At 48.7% G+C, this 13,689-nt stretch overlaps 5 protein-coding genes across 5 annotated transcripts; 2 read left to right on the top strand and 3 right to left on the bottom strand.

The window, feature by feature from the left end:
- Positions 1–1,090: 1,090 nt before the first annotated feature.
- Positions 1,091–2,572, top strand: K444DRAFT_626340 (uncharacterized protein; the record flags this gene model as incomplete). Its single annotated transcript, XM_024882632.1, has 2 exons — positions 1,091–1,671; positions 1,792–2,572. The coding sequence occupies 2 exons, from the start codon at positions 1,091–1,093 to the stop codon at positions 2,570–2,572; spliced, it is 1,362 nt and encodes a 453-aa protein (XP_024740752.1).
- Positions 2,573–3,277: 705 nt separating this feature from the next.
- On the bottom strand, positions 3,278–4,988 carry K444DRAFT_714713 (alpha/beta-hydrolase; the record flags this gene model as incomplete). The annotated part of the gene is made up of 7 exons (XM_024888330.1): positions 3,278–3,520; positions 3,555–3,633; positions 3,703–3,844; positions 3,885–4,264; positions 4,366–4,576; positions 4,699–4,801; positions 4,898–4,988. 7 exons carry the CDS (start codon positions 4,986–4,988, stop codon positions 3,312–3,314), a joined length of 1,215 nt encoding a protein of 404 aa, XP_024740751.1. The 3' UTR covers positions 3,278–3,311.
- Positions 4,989–5,601: 613 nt separating this feature from the next.
- K444DRAFT_609452 (3-chlorobenzoate-3,4-dioxygenase reductase subunit) lies at positions 5,602–7,748 on the bottom strand. Its single transcript, XM_024879575.1, has one exon. The coding sequence runs from the start codon at positions 7,607–7,609 to the stop codon at positions 5,930–5,932; it is 1,680 nt and encodes a 559-aa protein (XP_024740750.1). The 5' UTR covers positions 7,610–7,748; the 3' UTR covers positions 5,602–5,929.
- Positions 7,749–7,951: 203 nt separating this feature from the next.
- Positions 7,952–9,724, bottom strand: K444DRAFT_609451 (uncharacterized protein). The gene has a single exon (XM_024879574.1). It carries the CDS (start codon positions 9,337–9,339, stop codon positions 8,137–8,139), a length of 1,203 nt encoding a protein of 400 aa, XP_024740749.1. The 5' UTR covers positions 9,340–9,724; the 3' UTR covers positions 7,952–8,136.
- A 1,658-nt stretch (positions 9,725–11,382) lies between these two features.
- K444DRAFT_583881 (cell wall biogenesis protein-like protein Ecm15) lies at positions 11,383–12,077 on the top strand (the record flags this gene model as incomplete). Its single annotated transcript, XM_024877844.1, has 4 exons — positions 11,383–11,454; positions 11,516–11,621; positions 11,855–11,957; positions 12,002–12,077. The coding sequence occupies 4 exons, from the start codon at positions 11,383–11,385 to the stop codon at positions 12,075–12,077; spliced, it is 357 nt and encodes a 118-aa protein (XP_024740748.1).
- Between the last annotated feature and the right edge of the window lie 1,612 nt (positions 12,078–13,689).

Raw genomic sequence — 13,689 nt, 5'->3', positions numbered from 1 at the left:
CTGTTTCCTTATTCTCGACGTTTTTTATCTGTGGGAATCTATGAGAATTCTCCCTGCTTCTTGATCTGCCTCTCTTTATGTCTCTGTTTCGGATCGCTTTGTGCTCCCAGACAGAACACAAAATGTGAACGAAACAATTGCAATAATTTCCGGCTCTGTTCTAAGGAAGATAAAGTATAAAGGCTCTCACTCAGATATAAAAAAGTAAAGCACTTGATCTTGGAAGTTAATATCGAGGAGTTTTGTGGGTGGTATCTTCGTAGGCACGGGAAGGCAACATTCTCGAAAGGGGAGAGCGCCAAGACTTTAGCCGAGGGGTTCTGACTACACCCCACCACCGTCGAAAGACCACAACCTGCTGAAGAGACATAACTTTCCAGTCAAAGCCGCTCACGGCAAATGAAGTCACTCTGGGGTGTGCTGAAGGTTTTGTGCTAAGTTTTCAGATGCAACCCCCAATACAGCCGTGAGATTCTCCGTTGTCCTGCGCAGACTTATATCAGCGACGACAAGTAAATCAAAGGCACCCATGGACCTCTAATACAAATTTTCGAGGAACGATCTGCCTGTTGGACACTTGAATCCCGGCCTATGATCCGCTCTACATTGTACCACAGCGATCCAAACCTTCTTTTGCTTCACTTATCAACTTCACTTGCGGAAAAACAAGGCTGGCCCGACTTCGCGTCCAATTCACCGCCCCACCCAAATAAACTTCTGCCATCCAAGAAAGTGAATTGAAGAAATGCAAGGCGACGCAAGGCTGCGACGAAAACATACTAATAATATTTTCCTGCGCACAACGCCCTCGATCTCTCAACATCAACAACCACCAGCACCACCACCAACAATCACGCAGCGACGCAAACTACCAAATATCGATCTCTCAAAGTCTCCAAGTACAATCGAATAGCACACAGTCCTAGTATACCTTGTCAATTGGTACATTCACGCCACACAAGGCCTTCCGATATCACCTCTGCCGACGCGATCTCCATACCCAAATCTCTGTGCACTCACGAACAATTGGGGCAACCTCCACTTTCAGTCTACCACAAGCCCGTCTACCACAAGTCGTCGTATAATCAAAATGGCGATGGCCACGGATCTGAAAACGTTGCATATCCAGCTTTCTATGGCCCAAGGCGATGCCCTGAAGCACGAAGGCGACAAAAAGGCAGCAGAGTCAGCATTAGCGCTTGTCAACAAGGAACTCGAATCCCATACCAAATCATCCCGGATTCTTCAGGCAGAACATGACAGGTTGAAGGAGGACAACGAGAATCTGCAGAAAAAGATTCAGTTGCAGATTGAGAACAACAATCTTACCATCAAGGAAATGACCGGCAGACAGCCCCTGGAGGCGGAGCTCAATGCCTTGAGAGAAGAGCGCGACAGCCTGAAGAAGGAACGTGACTCCCTCATGAAAGTGGCTGGAGATCTCCAAAGCCAGTTGAAAGCTATCAAAGAGGCCCAACCAGCAGATATCACCCCGGATCAAGCGAAGAAAGGAAAAGAGATGCAATCCTTCTTCGATACACTGCGCCAAAGCAAGCCCGCCGAGGCCATGATTCCGGAGTCCCAGGTCCAGGGGATGGTTGAACGCGCCAAGCAAGATCTCCTGGCACAGGCCACAGAAGAGGTCAAACAGATGAAGTACAACTGGGAATGGTACGTATACCTCGGTCCAATGTCTCTAGGCTTTTGAAGGATCCAATATGTCGCCACAAATTCCTAGATGTTCTGGGAAAATGAGATTTCTAAAATACCCGACGTTGACTTCATATTTAGCATGATGGCGCAGAAGGATGCTGAACTTACTGATGCCCGTACCGCCAACCGGAGTCTCTACGTCGAAGCCGTCCAATTGAGAGGCCTGAACCAGAGTTCCAACGACAATGGTGCGATGTTCTTGATGAAAGAAGCCCAAATCTGCAACCTCATGAAGGCGAACGAAGACATTGAGGAGAAGTTCAAGGCTACTCGGAAGGCTCATAATGACTTGAAGCTCGATTTCGACTATCAGAAAACCAAGCTCAAGGAAGCCAAGGAGCTTGCAGCACAAAACGGTGCGGGTTGGCAAGAGGAGAAGCGACTCCGCCAGGAAGCAGATACTCGCGAGACGAAGACATACCTTGATATGAAGGAGGCATGGGCAGAGATGCAAGCACATTTTGTGAAGTGCGGCCAGGCAGAAAACCGTAGGATCATCAAGGAGAGAACCAAGATTCGTAGCACCCCGCCGAACCCCCGCCGACCGTCCCAATCGCCCCCAACTGTGGAACCCTCTCTAGCTACAGTCCCAGCTCGCAACAACGATGCCCCGATGCCACCCTTCCGCTTCATGCCTCCATACAACAATCCGCCACCAGCGGTTACATTGAAGCCTGCCAAGCTTGATACACCGAAGACAACTGCGAAGAATAATACTCCTTCTATCAAGAAGCGGAAGCGACAGGAAGAAGAGGACACCTTAGCAGGAGAGCGAGGTCCGAAGTTCTTTAAGGTTTTGGGGGTGGTCGCTGCGGTCGGAATTTTTGGGAAGTTGGGGGAGAAAGGTTATTTGTGGTGAAGGAAACGGAGAGCAGTGAGGAATATTTTGTCGAGTATACGAAGCCTTGTCGAAAGTACAAACGAATTTGGGAGGCATTCCACTGTTTGATGACTGCCATTTGGAGCAGGGCGGAGAAAACCGACCCACCTATGGAGTACAGGGGATGATCACAAGGGTGTTGGATCGTATGGACGGTTTGTCGTACATAGAGGAATGACCCTTGCATGGTATGCGGGACTTTATGCGGATATAATAGAATGCCGGATGGCTGTAGGTGAGATGCGTGTGGTATAAAGAGTTGATGGGAAAATTCTTGGGTGAAAAACGCTGGGTGAAATGGAAGGAAGGGCGGAGGACTGGCATCAAGGGCAGGACGTAAGCGACTAGGCATGTAGACCTTCCTTGGTCATTAGATCAAAACCCACCTACTTTGGTTGGGGGGAGGACTCCTTAGGAAAGCACGGACGATGGGTTCTTTGGTGTTGGCACTTGGCCCTTCTGGAAGTTTGATCCGGTAGAATAGAACCGACCACAATCACATCACATCAATCTGAAAGTGTCAATTCATTCTGCTATTTCAATTTACATGCATGAATAATCAAGTCGCCTCCACTGCAGAAGTCCCAATTGTATTCTGAGCCATGTGACGTTGAAGTCAAAGACGATATCTCGCGAGTTGTCGACGGTGTACCTTGGCCAGTAGACACAATTCACTATACTCCTGTCAATACCGTAGCGTTAGTTGATCTCGGGGATATCAACCTGCTGAATTGTTCGGATCCACGTCATTTATGAAGCTGACCCAACTCCTAGACATCAGCCTGGCAAACTGAGTAAATGCTTCCGGCTTATTTGCGAATGGATTAACCGCAACCACAGTTTTGTATCTCATCTCTCCTATGATTTTAAGTAAGAATACCACCCCTTGAAACTGAGCGACGTCCGTCTCGACATTCAATCCGTTGACTCAGATGTTGGGGTGATATACCCAAGTGCTGACATTCCGTGCTGCCCACGATTTTGGCAGCGTATCTTCGTGGAGCATGCCGAGTCAGGTCGCCCCCAAACGCTGCAGCACGCTTTCATTGATAGCCGTAAGAGGTGTTGGACGGTGGAAGTCCTTGAAGTGCAGCAGGTATGCCAGTAACTAGGATGTCAGGATACAATGCAGCGATCGTGTTTGCAGTAGCATCGCCGGATCCAAAGGCTCTAACAACTGCAAGGGCCTCGCTGTCGTTGTCTACACCCTTGATGCCAAACATGGAACATTCGTCGAAGTTTGTACCAAATCTTGACGAATCAACCTGCAGCCACAGCCGTCACAGATCACTCATGAACGAAGTCGCCATCTATCTGAGCCTCGAAGCTCGCAGAAGCCGTGGCCGAGTTGAAAACTGAACTGAGGACATCAACTGGTACCTTCAGGACGCATCCGAGGCCGTCGGTTGAATTGGTGCGGTTGGCTGTATCAGTGATGTTCTTGTAGTACGGTTTCCATGCCGTGGGATTCGAATATCTCTTCGAGTTGATCGGCCCTCCACTCCCACAAATCCCTGCCCGAAACAGCCCTTTCTCTTTGCCACCGTACGCAGCCAACTGCACTCCAACACTAGCTGCCCCGGCGCTCCCGCCCCCCCTCCATATGATAACCTTAGAAGGATCTCCGCTAAATATCGCGAGGTTTTCTCGGATCCAGTGCAATGCGAGACGCTGATGATCCGATCTCGGAATCTCATGTTCACAGAGCGTTATTTCGCAATTGCTCCACCGAAAGGGAAGCCCCGAGCCCGAAGTAGGTAATTGATGCTAACAGCAACAATTGCTGCTCTCAAGTAAGTGAGTGGACTGCTGCACAATAAAAGGCAGATTCTATCTGGGATCAGAGCTTCCAGCTGTCGACAGCCCCCAGCCGTAAATCTAGACAGCCACTGGAACTCCACTCCTGCCTTAATTCCACTCGGCTTGATAACATTCAGTTTCAAACAGTCTTCTGAGATGTAGTTTCCGAGGACCCAAGCATCGCTCCCATAGTATCACTCCCATAGCCGATGCATTCCGGAGGGTATTGGGTAGCATTTCATGTTTCGCTCTAAGTAGTGTTTAGAGGCTGGGCTTGCTGCTTGCCACAACCGAAGATCCCCGACTGGTGGCAAGGAGTAGGGGTGCCTAGAAACATATATTGACCATACGTCGGACTATAGGCCCCATAGTAGTTGCCGTTGAGAACTTTGGTAGTGGGAGGAGAGCCTGAATTGGCGGCTATAATTGGAGCTACGGACAAAAATGGAAATAAGAATAAGAGGGAAAGTACAATCAGGGTTGGCGAGATTGACTTAAGCTTACTGAATGCTTCCCAGAAGGGTAGGAATGGAAGCAGAGTGGTATATTGATTACGATAACTACTTTGACGTTGAGCAAAAAAACAAGAAAACATCTTCTAGGTCTTCTTCCGCTATTCCAGAACTGACCAAACCCGCGTCCGTAAAAGTCTATTGTCTTTCTTCAAAAGCATTTGGCATGCATGGAATTTTTGCCTTGAACCAATTAAATGATTTTGCGAGAGGAAAGCCGAGGACAATGACGCGGAGGTGAGGGCTTACGAAGTACTTACTTCAAACCCTAGGGCCCCACAAACGTATTCGAGAATGTTACACTGGGTCTCTATCAATCGCCCGGTTGGAGCCAAGGCCAAGTTATCGGCCCTTCTTTTGCGGCGAATGAAAATGTAGGGTCGATGAACCATTTCCCTCAGCCGAAGTTCCCACTCTTGTTCAAAGTTAAAGGGGATCCACTAAAAAAATACATGAAGAGTCTCAGGGTCTTTCCACTTGAAATATCTAAGCAGGGTAATGTCTTTGAGCGATTGGTACCATATCGAGAAGGATAAAAAAAGAAATAAGGGACGCAAAGTATATGTATTGAAAAGTAATCGATTTATTGATGGAAAATCGATATATTGAAGGTTGACAGACTGCAGAATGACTGGATACAGAAGAGTGAGTTCAAGAAACAGAGGAAAAGTGTCCAAAGTAAGGGGTTTATTCCCATTACCCTTCGGCGATACCGGTGATGCCGAGCCCGCTTTCTCCGATACATTATCAATCAGCTAATAAATCAAAGGTAATTAAAATGACGATATACTAGTAAGCTTGGTAAGCTCGGCGAGTGACGCATGACAAATGAGAGTGGAGAACCCTAAATTAGTGGTTGAACCTGGTGCTGGAAGGACTGGGAAGCTAGCTATGGTAGCGTACCAATTTCAACAATATGATCACAAACCTAGTACGATAACGCCAAGCACCAAGAACAGCTCGAGAAGCCAAGCTCTTTTCAGGTCCAATAACCTCAGCTTCAGCCCAAGTGGTTGCACTTTAGTCACAAATCCAACACAACCCTGCCAATCCCTCTCGACACGCAACTCAACATCGCGCCCTTCTTCTCCCCCTCTAATAACCCTGTCCCTCTATGCTCAACTTTTCCACCCCTCACACCAACCCTACAAGTCCCGCAATTGCCAACCTCGCAGCTGCTCGGGATATCAAATCCAGAATCCCTGAGGACATCCAACAATGTCTGCTCTGCCTTAATGTCAAGTGTTTTCTTTGATTCCGCTAATTCAACTGTAAATGGGTCACCCGATGCCAGGGCCGTGAAAGCTTCGAAATGGAGATTGGAACTTGGGAAACTCAGGGTACGAGCAGCGAGCGTTACGCCATCCATGAGACGCTGGGGGCCGCAGCAGTAGATGTGCGTCCTGCTGTTCGACTTTGCGATAATCTTTGAGATCTCGAGCCTTTGCCCTTTACTCCCATCCAGAACCGTAACGTCGTTGCCGAGTTCTTGAACCAGATGTTTGAAGGCAACATCATGAGCGGAACGAATAGCGTAGTATAGATGGAAATTCTGTCCCTGTTGCCTCAGTTGCCGTGCGGTGATGAGGAAGGCGGTGATGCCGACACCTCCGGCGATCAAGATATGGTGATCTGCGTCTACAGCTGGAGAGAAGTCTGATTTCATTTGACTGAATGAAAGGGTATCGCCAATTTTCAGCTCCTCGTGCAGGTATCTTGAACCGCCTCGAGAGTCCCGGTCCAAGGCGATGCCGAGCGTGAAGCGGTCGCTGTCTCCACCAACTATGGAATATGCTCTCACAACCTGGCTATTTCCCCCGAATTTGACACGGATATGGGATCCAGGGGTCGCAGGCGCTGAGTTCTCGATGGTATTGATAGTCTCGAACTCAAACGAACATATCCTTGGAGTTTCTACCTTCTTGCCCACAAGCCGATATTCATTCCACGCCTTGTCTTCACCGCCACCCAGCCTATCAGACTCGTCTAAGAAAATCCCCTTCTTCAGCCGATTTAAGAAGATCATTCTTATCTCCTCACCAAGCTCAGATAACTCACTCAGCTCCCTGATCGCCTCCCAATTCTTCCTCTCCACATACAAAATCGTCTGCACCGCCTTGACTGTCCATTTCGGATACTTTCTCTCGACCAAGGTTATGGGATCACCGGACTGGATATGCCCTTCCTTCAAAACGCGACAGTACCACCCCGTTCGATTTGCGTTCTGAGATCGGATACTCATATCCTTAACCTCAAGTCGATGATTGAGCATAAAGCACGGCTGCCGCGGTTCACTGATTTGGATCACCACTCCTGCTTCCTCTCGGCCAAATCTGAACATATCCCCAACACAAACTTCCTTCTCGCTCAACTTCTCATTTGAGGTAACGATATTCTCACCAAATCCCCCAACACCGAAAAGATGGGCATTCTGGGGGAGCTCCGTTTTCCAGAAAGCGTAGTGCTGGGAAGGATACCACATCAGCGCTTTATCTACCCCTCCATGGCCGATATAGCCATGCTCATCGCCTTCGCAGCCCAGGAATTCCACTTTGACAGGGTTTTGGTGTACTGTTTTGAAGATCCCTGATGGAGTTTTGAGGCCGAAGACAGGTCGAAGCTTGCCAGTCCGAACTTGGAGTAGCTTGTCTATTGGTTGAGCGGATGCTTCCGGGGCATCCTGGGCTGGGGTTTGAGTTGCCATCTTGGTATTGTTTTGAGAAGAACAGAGAGGTAGGGTAGAAAGGCAGACGGAAGCCTTGTAGTTGATGTAGCGGAAGGTGCCGAAGGGCGAAGTTGGGAGTGAAATGACCGATTGGTAGACTGGGGAGAGAAAAGTGGGGTGGGTTAAATAATAAATTTGTCTGAAGTGGAAAACTGTGAAGAGTGGCTCAAAGGCGAATGTGCCCCTCTCCTTGTTAGATTGCAGCACTTGCTCCATATATCTTCGAACCAAAAATATTGGTAGGTTCAGAGGAACTACCTCCTGAAAGTGGGGTTCAAAAACAGTTTCCGAGTAAGAGGCGGACAGGTTACTTTCAATACAGGGTCAATGGGAATAAATCCAGGTTACTTCATAATCTTTCTTCTATGCTGACAACTAGTGTTTTTCTTTGCCCCAAAGCAGATGTATGGTATCCAACGCCTGTAAATGCGAATGCACGTATCCGGACCCAACTCCTACGCTATGCTCGACCCAGGAAGTCTCCCAGTTTCCCAGAAGTATGTTGTCTATAAACAAACAAAGTTCACAATTGCAAGCGCAGCCATGGCCGTACCCGCGATAGCACATGAACTTCTAGGATCCCCCTTGACACCAAAGCTTGAGCTCGCGGTCAGTTCCGCCGTGGTGACGCTTGTCCTCCCAGTCGCAGTAATTCCATTCAACTGATCCGCAGTCTTAATGGCCGGTCCCACGTTCCAGAAATCAACAAGTATAAAGGTCGGCTTCGTCCCCCACTCGCTTTTACACTCTGTACCGTGTGCTCCCAACGCACCTGTTGTATTTGTGCTCGCAGAATTCGTAGTTGCGATATCCGTTACGTCCGGGATCGATATACCGAAGACCTCCACTGTGTCCGCAAAGTGGTTTACCAAACCCATGTACCCTGATGATATGGCGGAGGAGGAGGAGGAGGAGGAGAGGGATGTGGGGCGGGAGAGGGTGCAGTTGAAGCCACTGAGGGACGAGACTCCAAATGCTGTTTCAAAAACGTAGTCAAATTCGGTGAGCAGGTAGGGATATGTGCTGTCGTAAGTAATGCTGGCAATAAATGTCACCAGTCTTGTATTCGCCGTAATCAAAGTCCGCAGAGTTGGCCATGTCGAGACAGGGCCAGTGGTGGATGTGGGTGTGTAGCCGTAGATTGAAATCCCCGAGCTGGCGAACACCGATCCAAATGTGGCGGCAGACTCATCGTCAGAATTGACGAGCAGCAGCGTCACGACCTCGTTGGTGTTGGCATCCATCCATGTCTTTATCTCCTTTAGGAAAGTTTCCAACGTCCCAGCATCGAGAAGCGTGCATGTTGTATGGCAGAGCTCGAGGGTGCCGTTCTGGTTGTGGACTTGTGCTTGCAATAGTCGAATACCGGCTGAGAGTGCGACGGTGGCGTTGTAGAACTGGTTGCCGGAGACGGTGAAGGAGGTGCTGCTATCTCGCAGGAAGGCAGAATCGTGGGCTCCCATATGAGTTATGTTGTTGTAATTTCGGCTGCACAGGAGCGGGGAGTTGTTGCAGGCTACTGTACTGGTTGATACTGCTGCTTCGGGGGCCGTCGTAGACGCTCGTGTTGCTGTTGTGGCTATTCGGGATTTCGATTGCTGTCCAACCCCATCCCCGCCATTTCCACCACCTTGTTGAGCAACAGCTTGACCCAGGCCTGCGAATGAGAGAAAAGCTACCAAGGTAGCAAGCAATGAAAGAAGCATCATGCTGTATTGGTGATGCTGAGGTCTGACGAAAGAAGACTTTGGGAATGAACACGGTGGCAAATCTTTGAGCCGCGGAGCGATTGTCCAAACAAAGGAAACAATCACCTGGCCCAGCAAGAATTATATAACTTACAATCGTGAGGAAAGAGGGAAAAACACAAATCCAATGAAATAGAGGGGCTATAGAAAAATGGCGAGACCTTGGAGAGGAGGCGCAGCCAAGGTTGATATGCGCTTGATCGTCGTCAGCAACCGCAGTTGCAGAAATGTGGACCCAGCTCAGCAGCTGCCCAGACGTGCCATCCCTGCCCGATCCAATCAGCCATCCAGGAGAGGTCTTGAAACCGAAGAAAAGGCATCGGGCAAGAGTGACGTTGTGCCGGTGCGATGCGTTTGTCGTTGGATGTTGTTGGTGATGCGGAAGGCTGGCCCCAAAGGGGGTTGGCGCCGGAAAACTCCCGCCATCTATTTTTGGCTGTCCCACTAGCCCACTTCCGTTCGGTTTCAAAACTTCGACGACGACGTGTCAACGTCAGCCGGGCTGCGCATCTCACAAATCATCCAAAGACTGCTGCTGGAGAAGAATGAAGCTGAGATATGCAGTGAGATATCTCGAGGAGCTGAGCGTTGTGGCTTGCATTCCACCGCGAGTGGTAACGGGTGGCAATGCAGGGCTGTTGCAGAACTTGCAGACCCTGCCACGCGGGAAGAAGTCTCTCTTAACATCTCATCTTGTGTTGAATCCCCGGAACAGTAGGCCGAGCGTCCTGTCCGTTCGGGATGTTTAAATGTTGTGATTGACAGCTATGTTCCGGGGCGGCGTGAACAGCACCCGAAGTCGGCGAAAAGACTCCGCGAAGGATGCTAAGGGAAGGTGACCACGAGGAAAAGTCAATACGAATTCTTCTCTTTTCATTAAAAATCCGACTCGGATTGATCTTTATCAAGTGATTTAAACGACCATTCCTCTCACATCTTCCCCGGACCTTCTTTCATCTACACTCTCATACACCTCAAAATGTATCAAATACTCTCCTTTCGGACAATAACCCGCTTCCAAAATGTCATCCCTCCCTTTCGAAATGATGGACCTCAAAAGCGGCTGCTAGTGCTGTGAAATTCGATACACAATCTGGGTTCCCCTTCTCGATCAACGGCCGATAATGTTGGACCCGTCAGGTGCCGAATACGGCACGCCAAAAATCTTCTTTGATCACTACGATAATTGTCGACGCAACAGCTGCACTCTAGTACAAGCATGGTTGGTCGATTGGGCGGTGGAAAATGAAAAGGCCCCACTCACTATTGAACCCAATTCAATCTTCGATGACAAAACCACCGCGGAACTCACCCACCTCAAACCTGGGGAATATGCAATTGCCAACTACGAGTTTGCTGATGGAAGAAATACTACACGGTCATTTTGCGGAGCTGTGGCACGACTTTACGTTTTGTTATTGAGGATAAGCTAGAGGAGGGTTAGGTTCCGATGATTATGCTCATGCCGGGTAGCTTTAATACGGATAGTCTTGAACAAGAGGGGATGAGGCAGGAGAGGCATTTTCATCACGAAGAAGGGGAGGCCGGGGGTTAAAAATGGGCCGCTGAAAGCGACGCTACCTTGAATGGAGAGGTTTCTTAGGCATCCGCGTATGAATCGACTGGCATTTTGTGGACGACGGGAAAGATGCGTTGACTTGCAGCACGAGGCGTAAGCCTTTGCTTACTTGAGGCTGGAGGAATCAGGGGCCGTGAGTGACATGAACAGACGTATTTGACAGGAAACATAACGGCTATCTCCTCAAAACGCCAATTCTATGAGATGCAAAACGCCTTTGAGCAAAAAGACACCACCAATTCCTTGTCTCCTTCATTCACGTGACCATCCAAATTCGACTCCTCGCCTAACTGGCTTATCACAATCTCAAAAAAAAAAACATAACAACCGTTCATCATCATCCAAATCTCTATCCCACCGCCATTGAACCCTTAAAACTTAAATTCTTTCTCGTACATAATATTTATCCGGCCTCTTAACAGGCCATGGCAGCACCAATCGATTACGCCAACCTCTCAACGCCACCGGCTTGCGTTGCCGATTTCTGTCTAATCCCCGTAAGTTTCGGACTGCCTGGAACTGCCGGAATGCATCTTGGCTTCTCTGACGATACAGCAGATTGGCACTACAACAGCTTCAGTATCGAATGAAGTAGCTGCTGTCCAGCGGCTGATGAAAGCAAGTGGGCTGAGCTACTCGATGCACAGCGCTGGGACGACAGTTGGTACGTAACCTCCCACTGGAGCCTCTCCGCTTTGAAATATCGGTCTTGTTTGAGCGTTTCTTTGCGCCTCAGAGAGCTCGGGCAAAGTGGGATTGAGCCCTGCCCCGAAGCGTTGGAATCAAGTGTCATAATTTCAATGCGCTACCCATTCTTCTCCCGGCTTTTTTTGATTGGGCGCTATATTCATCTTTATATCTCCCCAAACAGCAATAGATGGTTAATTCTAGCCACAGAAGGATCTTGGGACGAAGTCATGAAACTCATCGGCCAAGCACACACTCTCGTCCACCAAAATGGAGTTCTGCGGGTACAGACTGATATTCGTGCTGGCACAAGGTAAGAATGCAGACTTCTTAGACATAAATGAGGGCTGACAGTAGTAGGACGGACAAGGAACAACATTTCTCGGAGAAGGTGACCAAGGTTGAGAGTATACTTGCCGCGGACACGAAGTGAGATTAGATTGGATGAGAACGGAATTCGAGAAACAATTGATGAGGCATGCGAGCGCTGTCTTGGCTGTGATTTCGGAGTGGCCGGTGCGAGAATACTTTCAATGAATGAACTATAATCCTTGATCCTTCATTGGGAGGAGCCTCAAGATTGACCCTCGACATCAGATGAAGAGGTTTGCCAACGATCAACCGCTTCACCACCCAACTCAGAGACCATATCCAGTTTTCTACATCCCTCAATTGTGTCTTTCTTTCAGCTTAGCTGTCGCAAGTCTTAGCAAGTTCTGAGAGTTGTCGTCTAGGCCAATAGAAACATACCTTGCGTCCAGGCTTGATACTGTCCTATTTCGGCGACACATTTCCTCCGCTCGTCGCATTCACGCCTGATTCGCGAACATCAGAATTTCCGGCATCTTCGTCTTTCTTCAATGGCAACAGCTTCACAACCCGCGTGTTCACAGCGGAGCCTCTCACGAGATCTCTCCGATCTTCAATTGACCCGTTGTTGTGTCTGCCGACCCAGAGTGTGAAGATTAGACCACACATGATTTCCTTTCTCCTTTCATTTATTTTCAAACCATGAAATGGCGTTCGATGAGAAGTTTTGCAATATACATGTGCGAGGGGGCGCAGCTGCATAGTTATGCTCAGCCCTTATGCTCAGCCCTTATGCTCAGCCCCTTCCCCTCTGTCGAAATACGCCCACGAAAGTGGCTCAAGTAGAGGGCTAGACCTCATTAATACAAACGAATTGAAAGTAATCCGTCGATCCAAGTGACCGGAAATAGCTCAGTCACGTGTGGAAGTAAATGTCTCTAGGTCTGGGCCCGGGGTCTAGGTTAACCGTGTTTGATTGGCGGGAGGCGGCATGGTCAAGATTTAATTAAACCCGCACTACTTTTTCGAAAACTTCAGACCCTCTAGACGACGAGAAAATACCCTCAAGACGACAACGTAAAGCAGACAAAGCTCGACCCAAATGCACAGCCATGGCTCAACCGACAAACACCGCGAGCCCGCAGTCACCTCTCGCAATATTCCCAAAATTCCCTTCTATCCCTGCAGAAATTCGAATCATGATCTGGCAATTGGCAATTCCGATCGATTTTCGGCCTCCTCCTTTGACCCTTAAACCATACAATTACATAAATCAGTGCTTTCCGCCTCGCATCCATCGACCACTCCCGAAAACATCTCAGATCAACCAAGAGAGCCGACATGAAACACTCAAACATTTTCAGCGTCCAGTGTGTCAAATGAGTAGAGTAGAGTAGAGTAGTGGGTCTTACTCATACTCTACTCAACCAATTATAGCGCTACTCATACTCTACTCATACTCTACTCAAGCTACTCATGAGTAGTATGAGTAGTATGAGTAGGTACCCACGTGACCGTTACACGTAATAGGCTAGCCTAAGTAGGTAAGCCTCCCATCTAGCGCCGCTCTAGCGCCAAGTTTCTACCCAATTAGGCAATGGAATTGCTTAGTAAGCAAGCCAAAGGTCAGGGGGAAATCAAGATTCTAAGAAGCATAACTAGTTTATTATTATAGAAAATTAATATTTAGCTGGTCTTATATAAGCCCTAGCTTACCTTTACTGGGGCTACTTAAT

The sequence above is a fragment of the Hyaloscypha bicolor genome, assembly GCF_002865645.1.
Source record: "Hyaloscypha bicolor E unplaced genomic scaffold K444scaffold_47, whole genome shotgun sequence".
In the NCBI taxonomy this organism is placed as follows: Eukaryota; Fungi; Ascomycota; class Leotiomycetes; order Helotiales; family Hyaloscyphaceae; genus Hyaloscypha; species Hyaloscypha bicolor.
This window is presented reverse-complemented; position numbering and strand designations above follow the sequence as displayed.